The sequence below is a fragment of the Orbilia oligospora genome (genome assembly GCF_000225545.1).
Source record: "Orbilia oligospora ATCC 24927 unplaced genomic scaffold scaffold00173, whole genome shotgun sequence".
NCBI lineage: Eukaryota > Fungi > Ascomycota > Orbiliomycetes > Orbiliales > Orbiliaceae > Orbilia > Orbilia oligospora.
In genome coordinates this window covers 109,713-126,463 of record NW_011645730.1, presented here as the reverse complement: position 1 = coordinate 126,463, position 16,751 = coordinate 109,713, and the positions used below count along the sequence as shown (strand labels likewise).

General features: G+C 45.3%; 3 protein-coding genes across 3 annotated transcripts; 1 reads left to right on the top strand and 2 right to left on the bottom strand.

The window, feature by feature from the left end:
- Positions 1–334: 334 nt before the first annotated feature.
- AOL_s00173g33 (uncharacterized protein) lies at positions 335–4,460 on the top strand (the record flags this gene model as incomplete). The annotated part of the gene is made up of 9 exons (XM_011127775.1): positions 335–754; positions 841–912; positions 991–1,083; positions 1,182–1,374; positions 1,522–2,292; positions 2,386–2,636; positions 2,710–3,553; positions 3,621–3,808; positions 3,876–4,460. 9 exons carry the CDS (start codon positions 335–337, stop codon positions 4,458–4,460), a joined length of 3,417 nt encoding a protein of 1,138 aa, XP_011126077.1.
- Positions 4,461–4,877: 417 nt separating this feature from the next.
- AOL_s00173g32 (uncharacterized protein) lies at positions 4,878–7,594 on the bottom strand (the record flags this gene model as incomplete). Its single annotated transcript, XM_011127774.1, has 2 exons — positions 4,878–6,828; positions 6,894–7,594. 2 exons carry the CDS (start codon positions 7,592–7,594, stop codon positions 4,878–4,880), a joined length of 2,652 nt encoding a protein of 883 aa, XP_011126076.1.
- A 3,247-nt stretch (positions 7,595–10,841) lies between these two features.
- Positions 10,842–11,633, bottom strand: AOL_s00173g31 (uncharacterized protein; the record flags this gene model as incomplete). Its single annotated transcript, XM_011127773.1, has 1 exon — positions 10,842–11,633. The coding sequence occupies one exon, from the start codon at positions 11,631–11,633 to the stop codon at positions 10,842–10,844; it is 792 nt and encodes a 263-aa protein (XP_011126075.1).
- Positions 11,634–16,751: the final 5,118 nt, after the last annotated feature.

The window sequence follows — 16,751 nt, the reverse complement described above, 5'->3', positions numbered from 1 at the left end:
ACTGCCTTCGAATTCCTGCGTCTCAAGTGCAGCTAAGCTTCCGCCTAGCTCCACAGAAGATCGCCCTTGGCTGCCAGACGGATGTAAGTACATATTTAGCTTAATTAAATAGGCCTAAGAAGCCTAAGTTGGTTCTAGTAACTAAACGATGCGGCCTGGAAGCTGTTCCGCTTCTTCAATCTGCTTTCCCTGTCAACTATTCATAGCTAGTTGAACCTTCAACTGAGCCCACCGGGTCGACTTATATTTCAAATCGGTTCTCCTACACGCCCGGCGGCCCTAATTATAAGCAATGGGATTTCCTTGGAATAGAAACGGGTCTATCAAGTCCCCTATGTCCCCATCATCTCCAATAGATCAAACAAAAACAAAACGACGGTCTTCTAGCTTTCTAAGATTTAGTGAGAAGAAAGGGAAAGGCACGAACGGAGTCAATGGGTCCAATGGATCACATGGAGACAGCGAAGAAGATGAAGCTAAACCAAGCATGCTGGAGCGGGCCGCATCCTCAATGCTACCTGACCACATGGCTAAGCGACCAGAGATTGAATCAATGCTTTCCGATTTTGCGAACGTGATAAAAGCCAGTTTGAGACCCCTACCGCCTGCGGACGGACGACATGAAAAAGAAACGGAACCTTCAAGCGGATTTTTTAAGGATTTGAAAACTTTCGGAATTGGAGATATACGAACTCTTCGAGAAGTCATCCAGCAGAAAGTGACAGGAGAGTTGATAGATGATAAGACGTACATTGTAAGGCCATGGACATCCAAATAGTATATGCTTCTTATCGAAGCTGAGTCAATAGGCTAATCGAATGCTTCCGTGGGTGTTGGTAGACCGAAAGAATCATCCAGTTAGTCGCTGATCTTCCAAACGGTTCTCGAAATAGGGTTGCTGTCACGAATGATGTACGATACTAGTATACTCTATGTATACTCTAGACTTCAAGACCTCCGTTCATAATCTAAATATTAACACGGATATAGTTCGTGGATCGACTATGGAATATACACCACCATCCTCCAGAAGCTTATGTAGGAAACAGGTATAGCCATCGTCAAGCAGATGGGTCCTACAACGTTAGTATCGCTTCGTGGCCTCAGGCTCTCCTAAATCCGATAGACTCCCCTTCAGCCAAACCAAATCTAATATCCGCCCTAATGGACATACAAATTAGAACATCCAATTTCCCCATATCGGCCAAGCGGGACAGCCTTTTGCTCGTAGTGTTCGGCCGATGATTCAACCTCGAGGCGCATACCCAGATGCGGGGCTTGTTTTCGACGCAGTTATGGCCCGGTCGGACTATAGGCGAAACCCAAATAATGTATCAAGCCTACTCTTTTATTTTGGAAATATAATTAGTCTTGGTCAGTAAAAAAACCGGTTAACCGTCTATTTTTCGGAAACCTCGTGGTTTCCACACCTGCCGGACCCCACCAAGGGCCATATTAAAGGTGCAATTAAGTACGCAAACCACGTATTACTAGCTAACCTACTGGTGCCAATCCAACTAGACCTCTATAGACTGGACCCGACTGACGACGAAATATCCGCAAACTCATCATATTTAGATCTCTCCCCTCTATACGGCTCGAGCCTTGATGATGTGAACACAATGAGAACTTTCAAAGATGGCAAATTGAAACAAGATTGCTTCTCCGACAAGCGTATTTTCTCCTACCCTCCAGGCGTCGGGGCCATTTTGGTTATGTTCAACCGCTGGCATAATTATATTGCACAAACCCTCAGCAATATAAACGAGCACAACCGCTTTTCGGTCCCCGGACTCAAAGAAAATGACAATGCTGCTCTGAAAGCTAGAGATGAAGATCTATTTCAAACCGCCAGACTGATTACATGCGGCTTATACATTAACATAATCCTAGCAGATTATTTGCGCACCGTTCTGAATCTCAACCGGACAATCTCAACTTGGAACCTAGACCCTCGTGTGAATAGTGAGAAGCTGTTTAGCGACAACGGAACGCCCCGAGGGGTTGGAAACCAGCTCTCTGTTGAATTCGCATTTGTTCATCGATGGCACAGTGCCATATCTAAAAGGGACGAAGAGTGGTACGAAGAACTATATTCGAAAATGTTCCCCGAACAGGATATATCCCAGCTTGATGCAGATAAACTGGCATGCAGATTAGGTGCGCTAGAGGCAACAATCCCCGATGATCCAGCGGAAAGAAGCTTCTATGGCCTTGAAAAAGGGACCGACGGGTTCCTCCCAGACGACGAACTTGTACAAATTCTAGCAGACAGTATCGAAGACCACGCTGGTATGAGAATTCCACTCCCTTAAACTAATCCAGTCAATTAGCTATGTCGGTGGGACACTTAATAGTGATAATAGAACTAACATCGTTCTTCAGGTAGCTTTGGGGCAAACAATGTTCCCGTGATTATGAAAACAATCGAATGTATGGGAATTGAGCAGGCGCGGAAGTGGAAATGCGCTTCTTTGAATGAATTTAGAAATTTCTTTGGTCTCAAGTCTTATAGGAGCTTCGAAGAAATCAACGCGGATCCGAAAGTTTCGGAAAGGCTACGAAGACTCTATGACCACCCAGATTTCGTCGAACTATATCCTGGCCTTGTCGCTGAAGATGCGAAAGCCCCCATGGTACGTATACGGAATTTCCAGCATAAGAGCAATACCAGTGTAATTATAAGTAATCTTACTCGCTCGCATATAGGTTCCAGGTGTTGGTATCTCACAGCCGTTCACCCTTTCGCGTGCCATCCTCTCAGACTTCGTTTCATTGGTACGGGGTGACCGTTTCTACACCATTGAGTATACGCCAGCCAATTTAACCAATTGGGGGTTCTCAGAAATTGCCTCTGACCCAGCTATTAATCAAGGATGCATCTTCCACAAGCTCTTTTTGAAGGCATTTCCCCACCATTTCACTTATAACTCCAGTTATGCATTCTATCCATTAACTACTCCAAAAGAGACTCATAAGATCATGACAGATCTTGGGAGAGTAGCAGATTTCGATTACGCTAGGCCCGGCCGGAGGCCAACACGTGTTATGATCTCAAGCTACGCTGCACTAAAGACTATTCTTAGCAAACCCGAGTTCAAAGTGACATGGGGACAGAACTTCGACTATATGATGTCTGGACATACATGGATGTTGAGCGGCGACACAGATACGAACGCTGACCAGCGTGTCGATATGCAACATGCCATCTACGGACCTAGCACTTGGTATCGACAAGTTTTCGACTTTTACGAACAAAAGACGATAGAAATGTTAAAAAAACACTCGTATAGTATTGCCAATAACCAAATGGTCGACGCAGTCAGGGATGTGATTAACATAGCCCATACACATTTCGCTGCCAATTTGTTCTGCCTACCGCTCAAAACCGAGGATAACCCGCGAGGCGTATACACGGAACAAGAACTTTATACCATCCTATCTGTGATGTTTACTTTTGTCTTCTTCGATATAGAGCCAACAAAATCGTTCGCTCTCCATAAGGCCGGGAGGTTAGTCGCGGGCCAGCTAGCACACTTAATCGAGGCTAATGGTAATACATTCCAAATACCCCTTTCAAGTCAGACTGTTGGCCTAATGGATATTTTTCAAATTTCTAGTTATCGCAATTAACAAAACCGCATTTATGAAGAACATCATCGATAATATCTTCGACAAAAATTCCTCCCTGAAGGATTATGGCATCCATATGATTCGACGGCTGTTGGAGAGTGGAAAAACCGCTGAAGAGATAACTTGGCAGATGGTACCGACCGCATCCGCTAGTGTTTCTTGTCAATCCCAAGTCGTGAGTTATTATTGTCTCTCTGAGATATCTGTAGTTGCGTATTGGCCCTCTCTAACTCCGAACGTAGTTTTCTCAAATCCTCGACTTTTATCTTCAACCTGAAAATGCCGAGTACCTCGCCGACATCCAAAAGTTAGCTCGAAATGGATCTCCTGACTCCCTTGAAAAGCTTCGTCACTATGTCCTCGAAGCAAACCGACTTTCGGGGACATTCGGACTTTACCGCAAAGCAGACCGTGCATTTGATCTTACCGACGGTGACACCACCCATAATCTCAAACGTGGTGATGTCGTGTTTGTAAACTTCATAACCGCTTCCCGAGATCCTCTAGTATTCCCAGATCCCTTGAAAATCAAACTTGATCGCCCAGAGGAGCATTACATTCAATATGGATATGGCCAACATCGGTGTTTGGGCAAAGATGTGAATTTGATGGCATTGACTGCAATGCTGAAAGTGTTTGGGAGACTAGAAAACCTAAGGCGTGCACCGGGGATTCAGGGAACCTTGAAGTATATTTCACGCCCTGGTGGGTCGAAAGTATATTTGAAGGAGGATTGGAGCAGTCTTTGGCCCTTCCCGACCAGTAAGTTTAAAACCCACCGCTCCATTCCTATAGTTCTACTGGACTACGTCATTAATCTTCTTTAATCGAAATAGCAATGAAAGTTATGTTTGATGGGGAAATTGATTAGTCTAGCTCCCGGTTCTAAAGTTTTAACTATAAATTCAGAGATTTACGTGCAAACATGTACAGTAAAGTCGTGATATTTCTTTTAATGTCTACTAGATCATGCAGGTTGAAGAATAACAACATCAGTAGCACTATTTGGGTAGGGGGGTTTATTGTGGGTCGCTTGGATCGCTCGATGTGTGTCTTTGATCTCGATCTCGCTGCGATTACGTTATTATCAGAAGTAGCTAATGTACATTTAGGTGTATTTTACAATAGGGTCTTCAGAATGTTTTTCGTCTAAGAAATGGTGGTAAGTGTAGGGCGTATTGTTCCGCAGTCGAGTATTTGTGAGTTCAAAGTCAAAATAGCTTTTCCAAGTTGGTAATGGCCCTTTATTTCTTCCTCATTGGCCCGGCACTCTTTTCATTCTCCTTCTCCCTTTTCAACCTCTTTTCCTCTGCTTCCGCTTCCGCTTCCTCTCTTTTCTTAATCACTTCCCTATCTTTCTCGCGTTTCATGATTATTTCCGCCATAGCCTCTGCTCCAATAACCTGCTCCTTTTTCTTTCTTTCCTGCATATTTTTCCAGGCCCTTGCCGCCCCATCGTTCATTATCTGCATAATTGCCAATCCGTCAACAGTACTTCGGACCTCCTCCTCTTTCTTAGGATCAACTCCCATCCTCTTTCTCATTTGCGCTTCAGTCGCATCCATCAAATTATCGATTCCAACACATTGACATTTATCCTGTAATTCAACAAACGGAACCTTAGGCATGACCGCGTCAAATGAATATCGTTCGCCACATAAAATTTCGTATGTGTCGATAGCAGCATCACGCCAGCACTTTTTCATCCCCGGAGTCTTGGCCATTGCTGACAAGTCGTTGTATGTATGTAGGAGATCATCGGTGCACTGTCCATGATTTTTCCAGACGACTCGATCAAACTGTTCAAGGACTATGTAACCAACTCCAAGAGAGTCCAGAACTTTGTAGCACGCACAACGAGCGTGGCGTCGTTGCCCAGCGCCGTAGTAAGCGGCCGCAATGTATCGGTGTCTATGAGCAAGCTGGACTTGTGGAATCTCATTTGGCGATGGGATCGAAGGCCGGGCCTTGTCCAAACAATCGGACATAGATGAAAGCAATTCCAGGAGGTTGATTTTCATCCATTTTTCAGGATTCGTTTTCGCCTTTTCGATGTATTGGCACTTATTGTTGAACTCGCGCCAAATTGACGCTTTCAATTTCGTAACGTTTTCCGGATCATTTGGGTCTCCAGATAGAATGAAGTCATGGGTATGAACCGGGCAAGTACAGACGAATTCAGTCATAGGGAACTCCCAATTCGAAGGAGTAGAGCAATTGATGGTGACCTTGGTATCCTTCGGTATATCCTTACCCGCACGGACAATGAGCATTTCTCCGATGGCAGAACGATGGGCATTCGGTATACAACTGTGGCGGAGAAACGATGGGAGAAACCACATTCCACAATTATAATGAATATTTCGTGGTATATGGGAAGGAGTGTGAACCATGTACCCTGTCGACCTATGTTGAAGCAGTGGAAGGTTACTGATAATCATAGAATTTTTGCGTCGGATGGCTTCGATATGAAAGGTATCGACGGCCTTTGTACCGTCCGGATATCTGTGTGGAGCAGGGAAGTAGCCACCTTCATCCATAAGACATAATGTTTTCTCATACCATTCTGAGCCCTCTCTTTTGATGCGCTCTAGTATCTCTATGTCGAAGGCTGCAGAGCATCCATACTCGCACTCGAATTTTCCGTTGCGAGGAGCTATTTGAATACACGCGTTGGCATCTTCAAACCCTGTAATGGCAATAGCCTTGGACACCATTAAAATATCTCCACGCTTTATATCTCTTGTAGTGAAGATTCTTCGGCCGTTAGGGGTCTTCTTGAGCTTGACTGGATGGCTAAATTCCGCGTGATCAAGGTTATACTCGAGCTTGGCTGCCTTCTGCCGCATCGCCTTCCAGTTGTATTTTCCGAATTTCACTTCCTCGTAGCGCTCTTTAGCTCGCCGTCCTAAATGAAGATAGGTTATTTGCTTCGGGTGCTTCTCTAGAAGTTTGCCGACCTCTTCTTGGCAAAGTTCGTACTTCCCGGTGTAGTAGTACCGTAAAGCCCGGAGGTGTAGCGCCTCTGGGTCGTCTGGAGAGAGCTTTAGATAAGCTTCGATATCCTTCACGGTCGCGTAATGACGTCGAAGCTTAACATTAGTGTCTGCGCGGCCGATGTAGAGCCGTCGTAAGACATCCTGACAAGCCCCAGGCCCTATCTTCTTGATGATTCGTTGCTCCGCCCAATTGTATCTATTGATCCAATCGATTAGACTAGGTCTTAGAAATCGTGGGTATTACTTAAAGATAGATCATACTTCTCCAAAGCCGCCTGGAATTCTCCGTCTTCATGAAACAGCTCTGCCAGTCCGACCAACTGGCTTGCCGTCATCTCCTCGAGAGGAACACTATGCTTCCAAATTGCCGGAACATGTTTTTCCGTTGCTGTGTCCCAAGAGTGAATGAATTGCATGTCCGAATGATGGTCAACTCTCACGAACATAGCTCCATCGCCACTATCCCAGAAATATGGATCTCGGATGATAAGCAAGTTGCCCTTGGGTAAATGATCCCAAGGATCGGTCTCTTCCTCGAGGAAATAGACTCTCAGAGCTCCGTAAGTCCCACCCTCATCTTCAAACATCACGTCGACAGCACACTCGTGACGTTGAGCAATTGAGACCAGCTTGATCTTGATGTAGGCACTCTTGTGGTGCTTGCCTACAATAAGATCCCTGACTTGGATTTTCCTCAGTTTCTCGATTGGAAAACACGGATTTGCTGGCTCATAAGGGTCAGTCAGAACGAAGCGAAGGGCTCCTTCTGATGAATAGTATTTGGTCTCTTGTTCGTGTACGTGTTTGTATTTCTCCATGACGGCTTCTTTTGTAGTGAGGGTATTCTTTTTTCCTTGATTGGGTGCTGATGATTCATAGAGTTTTTCGAAGGTGGTGGCAAGATCAGTAAGAATCTGCGTTCGAGCAGGGTCCGTGTAGGCCGGCGCCATTGATTGCGCCATCCTGAAGTACGTTTTCGCCCGATTATGGCCAAGATTTGTCGGTAAAAGAGCGTGTAACGATGGATGGATGGGGGATGCCGATGGTAGATGAAGTGAAACGTTGCGCGAGCTGGGAAGATGTTTAGGTGATGGTGGTAACGGACGTAGAGGTGGAGTGTTGGGAGAGCGTTTAAAGCAGGAAAATACTATCAACAAGCAACCCAACCCCTCATGTAGACACAAGTTCACACACTACATTGGAATTCTATAAGGCTATAAAACTAATTTCTGTGTCTTGTACTCTAGTCCACCATTGATATGGTGTATCTGTAACTTCGATTCAGACCTCCTTACTACTAAAAGGTCCGAATATACGAGTCCGGTTAGGAGTGGGAGCTGCCCAAGAGAAGTTCTAGCCTCTTATCTAGGTTTTGTCTTGCACCCAGACCTGGAATCCGGTTCAGATATAGATAGTGTTTCTACTCGCGTATATTATCTATGCAGCTAATTTTCTGCCTCTGAGAACCCATGCAACTGGGATGCCAGCCCAAACGTTCCACTAGACCCGTTTAGCTGTATAGCCCTAAAAACTTCATAGCACAGATTCAATCCACCGACTAGCATCCATCTATTGTGGAAAGGTTACAACAATGATAATTAAGATTGTGCCACCCCTAAATGCCACTAAATTTATCATGTCCGAAGGCATGCGCACATCGAGACCCCAATAATTCTCAATGTTGCCGTGCGGCGCGCCCACGGCTGCTCAAGAAGATCGATCACGACGAAGGCTGCTGAATATAATCCACCAATTCGATACAGGCTAATCCTATTTCTATATACCCTTTTTCTTGATTCTAAACAGACTAGATTCCGTACTGCTTTATCAACGTTGTCTTCTACGGAGCACTATACACGCCGGTCAATCTGAGGGACTCTTTCTGTGTTGGGAGCCGGCGGTGAAATTGTGTTGGCTCGTACGTCGTGTGTGATTTTGGATAGCTTTTTGAACTAGGTCTGGAAAGGATCTACAGGATCATAATCTATTGAAAGTTGGATGCGGCTCGAGGAGCTTAACCATTGTACAACATGCAACATACTTGGCGGCGCGGCGGACATCTCCTGGAAGGCCGAGGATCTGACTGACAAGGCCAAGGCATAACCCGATGAGCGGACTAATTACTAAATATGTATCATTCCCGGCCAGCTTCAAACCATGGCGGTTTAGCTGTGGGACCATTTACTAGCTAAAGCAAATCAATTGATCAAACAAAGCGGAAGCTCGAAGCTTAGTCAAATCGACTCGATACTGTGTGCACACGTGGGCGTACTGTAATTTTGAGAGTGAGCCCAAGGATCCAGAGAGCGCTGGATTAGTCATCCGAGATCAATATTGATCTTTCAATTAATGCCGGCAATTTTCTGATACGCAATGTACATGTACATAGTGTGTATCTCACTTAATTAAGGCGAGCGGGTACCCTTTGTGACGGTATCTGGGAACGAGACCAGCGGGTATGTGCTTGACGGGCACGAGTGGCTAAAGTAGAAATTTCGAAAGTGGCAGAAAATACCCATTACTTCTAGCAGCTGCTTCATCATGATACGACATGAGATGAAAGGGTTATCCTTAAACAACGTTACGCTATATTTAAAGTTAGTTCACACAAATTTGTAAGAAGTTTGGCTTAGTAAGAAGAAGAAGAAAGATTTGTTCAATGCCGACCCCGCAGTCCTCATCACAATCACGATAAGTCTGCCTCACAAAAAAAAAACTTTCGCCGCTAATATAATACCCACTATCAGTAAAACCCATATTAAGACTAGTAATTTCAAATCTCTATGTTTGAGTGCAACCATCTGAACAGTTTGGGGTTATTTCTGTTTCTGAACAAGCATTGCCCTAGCCACTCTCGCGAGATCGCCACCTCTCGTCTCCACACGCGAGGAGCCTCATGAGGCGTTCTCTCATACTTTATTTTCTTCCACACCACCCAAAAAAAATCTTGAACCGGGAAAAGAGTTGATCAGTCAGCCATTAGCTTCAGCCCAGCCTAACGTTACTTCCTTTCCCCGGCCGGCTCCCCAACGTCAACGACAGAGCCTCAATATTTTTTTTCACCATAGTTTATCTCCGGCTATTCTTCGAATAGATGACATATAACCAAAAATAAATATCAAATACTACCAAAAATGGCCTAAATTATTTCGCAAATGTCAACCAAGTTTTGCTTAGCTATACGATTTTGTCAGAGATATCTCTTTCTTAAGCTTATTTGTCGAGAACCTTTTTTTTGTAACATTGTGATGTTTTGATTGTATTCCTTGTAATAATGGTTGTCCTGTTCTACATACATGATGCGGTTTTGATACCGAAAGATAATTAAGCGGTACATGTGAAGACAGTAAAATATTCCCAGAGCGAAACATTCCCAAAATGAAAGATCCATGTGAACTTTGAGTGGGTGATCGTTGAGGAAGTAGGAAAGTATGAGGATGTGTGGGGTGGCGGAAGGACCATTAGATATCCGATGGACAAACAAGTAATGAAAGGAAACCCGAAGAGCAGAGATAGACAATGGAAGATAGCGAGAAAGAAGCAGAAAAGAAAAGAAAAGAGGAAAAAAAAGAATACATGCTTTTGTTCATTAGAAGACATAACAGGGAAGAAAAAAAAAGAGTTCAGAGATATGGAAGTACAGGAGGGGTATGCCAAAAATTCGAAAAAGCAATAAAATGTTAAGAATAAGAAGTCCCAAGAAAGATTTATCAAGGCGGATACAATCACGCAGCTAAAGAACCCTTTTTTTCTTATTTTTGTTTTCTCTCCCCTCAGAAAGAATGGATGAGAACGGAGCCAGCCAAACCATGACAGGTCTCATGAAAAACTCCAAAGTAGGTATGTAAAGACGACGGTATAAGGAATACGAAAGGAAAAGAGGATGACGAGGCTGCAGGCGCAAAGAAGCGGCGATGATACATAAGGGAGAAAAGCACATAAGAACAATACCGCTCAACGCCAGGTGCCAGGTATTAAGAAGAAGCTTACGTAAGTCAGCAACAAGAAAGACGGACGGGTGAAAATCGAAAAAGAAAAGTGCCTGGAGGTTTTGTGTTGCCAATTCCCAAAGAGGAATTAATTGGATGCAACTTCACCTCAACCTCTCAGTAACATGACAGCCAACATCCAAGGAGGCTGTATATGAGATAGAAAAAAGGGCTTCCCCCAGAATATCTAGGTTATAGGTATGTAAATCCAGAGAGGATTTTACATTGATTGCCGTTCCATCTTAAGGCCATGGATTTTTTTGAGATGAACAGCCAAATTATCTTTTCGACGCTTGATAACAGTTGGGCATCCATCGATGGGGCATGGGTACTCCTTTGTGCACACTCCCTCAGAGGTGACCTGTACTTTACCCTCACAAGCCCGGCTATTGACGTGGCGGGTCTTGTTAGTCTTGAAGGTGAAAACGGCACTGCACTTAGGGCAAGTGAAGATTCCTTGCTTTCCACCAGTTGGTGAAGATGCACCATTTGGGTGAGGAGAGGATGGAGGAGAAGAAATTGGAGCCGGGGCTCTGCGGCGGGTCGAGGACATTCGACGAGTTTTTGGAGAAGTGAAGTGACCGAAGTTATTTGTAGGCGGAGAGTAGGGTGAAGAGATTGTTGAAGGGGGGGTAGGATATCCATTTAATCCTTCTAGATGGTGTAGGCCGAGATAACCATTGTGGGTTGGGCCAGTGCATGCCGCTGGGAGAGGATCATTAAGACCGAGGATGCTGCTCTCACGATGAGTGGATGTTGGCAGCTTGAAAAAATCGGGGTTCAAGAAATCTTCAATCTCCTCGATTGATTGGGTATTGGTAAGACCGGGCATGTCTGTGAACATGCTGAAGCCCTCCTCACCAGGGAAGGGTCCGGAGACGTCTAGTGGGTGCAGTTGACGGAAATATTCGTCGTCACTGATATGGCCATAGAGCGTAAAGTCTTCTTCCATCGAGGAAGAGACGGTAGAGTTGTTGGACATAGAATACTCCATAGAGCTAGCGTATGCCATCCTGACGGCCGGTGAGAAAAGAAACAAGAAGGGGATGTTATAACAAGAGATTAGGTAAAACTTGTTGACGAAGCTCCGAAAGAAGTTATTTAGAACGTTGTAGTAGTGATCACGAATGTGTGTGAGTATTAAGCTGGGGGAAGTCTCCTCTGCGTCCCGGCCGCTAATAACCTCAACTACGACAAACGAGATCAGTCTACGACGGAAACTATATATCAGACAGCGTGAGACATGAAAAAGGTCATACCACTATAAAAATGATGGTTTTGGGTGAGTGGTGTTGGCAAAAGGCCGTTAAAGTGAGATGGCGTGAGGGGTAGATGCCAATTGGGTGTGCGCGATGCTTCACCAAAAGAGTTTTGCTAGAGATGGGGGCCTATTATGTGGGTGAGGAGGGTACCCAAAACGATATGGCAGCGACGGGACGAAAAGAGGTGTGAAAAGTGGTTTCACTGATGGAAATGGTTTGGGTATTTATAATCTGATCGACTTTGAACAGGAAAGGGTCAATCGAAGATACCAGAGTCGAGATCGTGGATTTCTTGGTGAGAATTGATAGAGGACGAGGAAATGTCAGGTCGAAGTCTGGGAGGACATGCGACTGATATATGTCTTTCGTTTGTTAGTCAAGCACGAGCCACAACCGGGCCGGGGTGTTGGTCGCGGAAGCGTGTGGCACCAGCCTTAAAAAACTCGCAGGATCCAGGTCAGCCACAATTTTCGATAGCGTCTTGGAAGAACGGGAGGAAAGTATTAGAAATACGTAGGGCAGGAAGGCCTGTATTGGAGGTCCGACAAAAAAAGCTGGGAAGTTTGGTATCTCCCCAAATCAACCGATACCCCAATATTAAAACTCGAAGAAAGTTTTTCTCTTTTCTTTCTTTCTGTTTTTTCTTTTAAGAAAAAAAAAAGGAAGGAAGGAGGAAGAAAGAATGGGAAAAAATTGTATCGTAAGGTAGATACCGTAGCCCAGTTTCGAGTTCAAGTGTGACACCCTTGGAATATTTCTCGATAGTGGTGTAAAAAAAGAGATGGGTGAAGTATTAACTCACAGATTCAGTTTTCCACTATCCGTTGTTCGTGTATTAGGCGAGGGAGATATGCAACAGACAAGCGATATACGATTTATCGATGCTGGGGCGATTCGTTGAGGCTCGTGCTGTAGTGTTGACGCACACCGTAAGCTCTGTCGCCGTTCGGAGCCTGAGGCACTTGTCGAAAAGCGCTGAATGAAGAGCAACCGACAAAATTTACGTGTTTAGGCGGTTGTTGAGAGACAAGTAGAATATGTAGTACTCGTATATATACGTAGCTTGTGCAGAGACTGTAGAAAGGGAGGCCTGAGGGTTAACGTTGCGGGTGGTCGTCGAGTCTTAATTTGGTCTTGTCTTATAAGGCAAAGAGTCTGATTTAGGATTGTGGTCACCCCGTATGTAGGACCTAAGGAAATGCTGGCGAATCGATGTGTTTCTTTCAATTTCCTTGTGGAAGAAAGAAAAAAAAGTTGAAAGGAAAGATGAGAGGGAGATGTAGGATAGATTGAAATGAAAGTTGAGAGCGGGATATTTAATTAAATCTATCCTTCAGAGTCTTTTTGTAGACACGATGCAATGTGCTCTTCTCGATCTTGAGCAGGCGAGCAACACTACTTCGAGTTTTGCTTTTTGGCAAGAACGACGTCCACGGTTTTTTCAGTGCGATTGGTTTCCTTTTTTTTTTTTTACCCTCGCGGGCGGTGGATGTGCTTGGCTGCAATCGAACGGGACACCCCACCAAAGGCGGCTTCCCAAAAGGCTGTTTGTTCGTCGGGAACCCTTTTTTGCAGAAGAGGTGTGCAGAGGAGGCAGTGGACAGCGGGCTGCTTGGACAGAATCCGTTTCTTGTCCTAAGGTAAAAAAAAAAGAAAAGACAGAACAGGATGTCACAATGTTAGCTTCTTTTTCTCTGGCTCGATTTTGATATAGGCAGACAGAGCGATAGATATATCAAGACATTTAACATTTCAGAGCACAAGCAAGCACGAAGTGAATGACACACACGCAACTGCTATCAGAAATCTGCCAGTTGGCTCCCGGAATCCAGAAGAAGGGTTCAGTTGAGACTTTGGGATTCTTATTAGGCTAGTTCTGCGACCCGGACAGACGCGGTGTGAATTACGCAGTACCGGTATCCCGAATTACGACGATACCCAAAACGCAGGTCTAGGTTGCTCTCGAGGCCGTCTGTCGACACCCGGGAAGCAGGAGCAAATCTTGATGGCGAGCAATAAGACGAAACAGCTTGCGTCGGATGTTCTCTTGCCTTTCAGTTTTCGCAATCTTCTTTGAGAATAGTTTGTATCGTGAAGATGAGAAAGCGGGAAAGCAAGAGATAGCCCAACGGTGATCCCTAGGTGGGACTATACGCGTGAGGTTTTTATCGCTCTGGTGTCAAAAGGCTCTTTGTGTTCTTTCGCTTACTTCCCGTATGATTTCGCAGAACCTCAAATTCTGATGGTCTGAATTCGAATGTTCGTTTTCAAGGACAGATTCGAATTTTCCGCTGACGGAGGTCTGGTTTCTGGGAAGGACTGAAAGAATAAAGAGAGGTTTTTGGTCCTGGCTGGATAAAGGTGGCTTATAAATGAATCACTGGCGAAGGCCGCAAAAAAAGTCGACTTTCACGGTTTGGGAAGTATTATTCACCAGCGCATTAGATTTATTCACCGTTTACAACCCGAAGGAGGCTCTACCAGAGCTTTATCACGTATATGTCGTGCACGTTTCAGGCCTGTATCGGATAGGACAGAGGCAACGGACAGGCAGGTAGTGACGAATAGGAAGAGCGGACACCGATGATTCGATACCAAAGCGAGGTTCCGCACCAGGCTCTGACTCAAATACTCACCCATGATGATCTGACTTATCGTTTGCGCCCAGGCCGTGGTTCCGGTTATGGGCGAGGTTTCCAGGCAACCTCAGGCCGTCCTGAGGAAAGGTCTGAAATTCCCGAAGCGAGGAAACCCGGTCAGGCGAAGGAGGAGCGCTGTCGACTGCATCGACACAGCAGCAGCGGCAACGGAGAGTCCAACAGAACACGAAAGAACCAAATATTCGAAACCATTTACGGAAATAGAAATTCACGCAGCAAGAAAAATGGAGCAAGTTTCCAAGAACATTACGCATTGACACGAAGCGGATGCGAGGAAAAATCTTACCTGTGCAGAATGGTTTCCCGGAGGTGAACAGGATCCAACTCCTGATTGATAGACCGGCCTGGATTTTAGATTCGTTCGCGACACCTGGTCTACGGACGAAAATAATAGGGAAAGGGGGATGTAACGGCGGGATAGAGAATGAGGGAGGGAGGGAGTCCGCGTATTTGCTACGCCGGGCAAGATGGGATGAGTTTCTATGTATGTAAGTATCAAGCGATGGGATGATGTTAGGGGATCAATGGACGAACAATTTTGGTGTTCGTTTGTCAAATTTATACTTCCGCCAGAGTTAGAATCGTGGTGAGTCAAACCCGCAAGGCGGTTTCCTGTTCCCTTCCCACTCCCAAAATAAATCGCTCTAAGTAGAAATTCGCCGTCATCGAACAGCATTGAAGTCACGTTTAATTGTACGACCTGAAAATGTGTTGGGAGTTTGGGCTTGCTATATTTGGCGATTTCCTCTTTGGGTAAATGTCCTACGGAGGTAAAAGCGATACCTTGAAAATTCAAATAGCATCAAATGTAATCCAAGTATATCGACCATATAGAGCACCATTAGAGCTTCCAAGAGGAGAGCATTTGAAGATTGTCGAGGTTCACGTTCACATTGCTAGCGAAGTTACGTTTGTTCTTGATTGAGGAGGAGGAACATTAGGTTTAGTCTTAGAATCCTAGTAAGTATGTATCTTGTCAGGCCCACTCCATCAACCCAATCAGGGTGCAGCAAACCCAAAATCCGTGCCGGTCAGGTGACCGTAAGGATCCAGCTTCGTTTCAGGGAGAACTCCAACCTGTGCTTGCCCCGTTGTGCACTTCAATTTCGAGGGAAATGGTACATAAGGCTCCGCGAGAGTTGCGGAGGCTTGGACAGCGCTACGTGTGTACATGAAAAGTGCTGCGTTTAAACCTGCAGCATATGACTCTTTTACCTTATTCTTTTTTCTTCTTCTTTACTGTGTAGGCGGTTCGGGATTCTATATGCCCCCCGGAGTTCGCGATGGCTTACTTCGGAAAAATTTCAGCCTCATCCTAGCTAGGTCGCAGGGTGGGTCAAACGTTCGCTGTGGTCGAAGCTGTTGGTTCTCATATGTATGGTGTAAGGCTACAAATAACCCTTGGACCCATGCAAGCTTGCATCATGGGCCAGACCTTGTTCTCAGAAATCTGAGAAACCTGCATCAAATGGGTCAAACTCAGCTGATTCAAGGGTATATTTGGTCCACGATCCTAATTTTCCACCGTATTACGTTTGCCTGTCCTCTCTAGGCCACTGGCATTCGATATTATCGTTTTCTGGAAACCGATGCCTTGAGATACATACCTCTGATGCCTTCAGTTGAGCGCGAGCTCCCGGGCGCCGGTTCTGTCTTCGGTTGTCTCCCATGGCATCTCCACATCTGTTTTCAGCCAACGGTACCCCCGCCTTACCACGACATCGTTTCTGCCCCGCGTCCATTACAGCTTCAAGACTTTGTGCTCTACCCCGCTTTAGCACCGCTTCATACTTCTCTTGATTGTTCTTGATACATTGATGGTTTGTTCTCTTCTCCTCCACAACCTTTTTATTTGTGAGCTCTCCCGCCACGCCTCCAGGATTACCCGATTTCCCCAACGCGACCCCCACCATAATCCGGCGCCTCAAACCAGATTCGCGCTAAGTTGTCTATTTCTTGCCGAACTTTCTGTCACACTGGTTGTATTCGGTGTCGGTTACTTAAAACGGTGGATCCACGCCCTCGATGCGGCAATTATAACAATTAGGCTCTTCGTTGATATCATTCTCAGGAATGGCGTTGCTGAAGAAGTTGCTGGTCTAGTTGTTGTGTTGAGGTAATGCATGCACGCTGCACCTGTGACTCTTGGATCCTTCTCTTCATTTCAACTGCTACCCAATTGAACGTCAGGAGGCTATGCATTGGCCT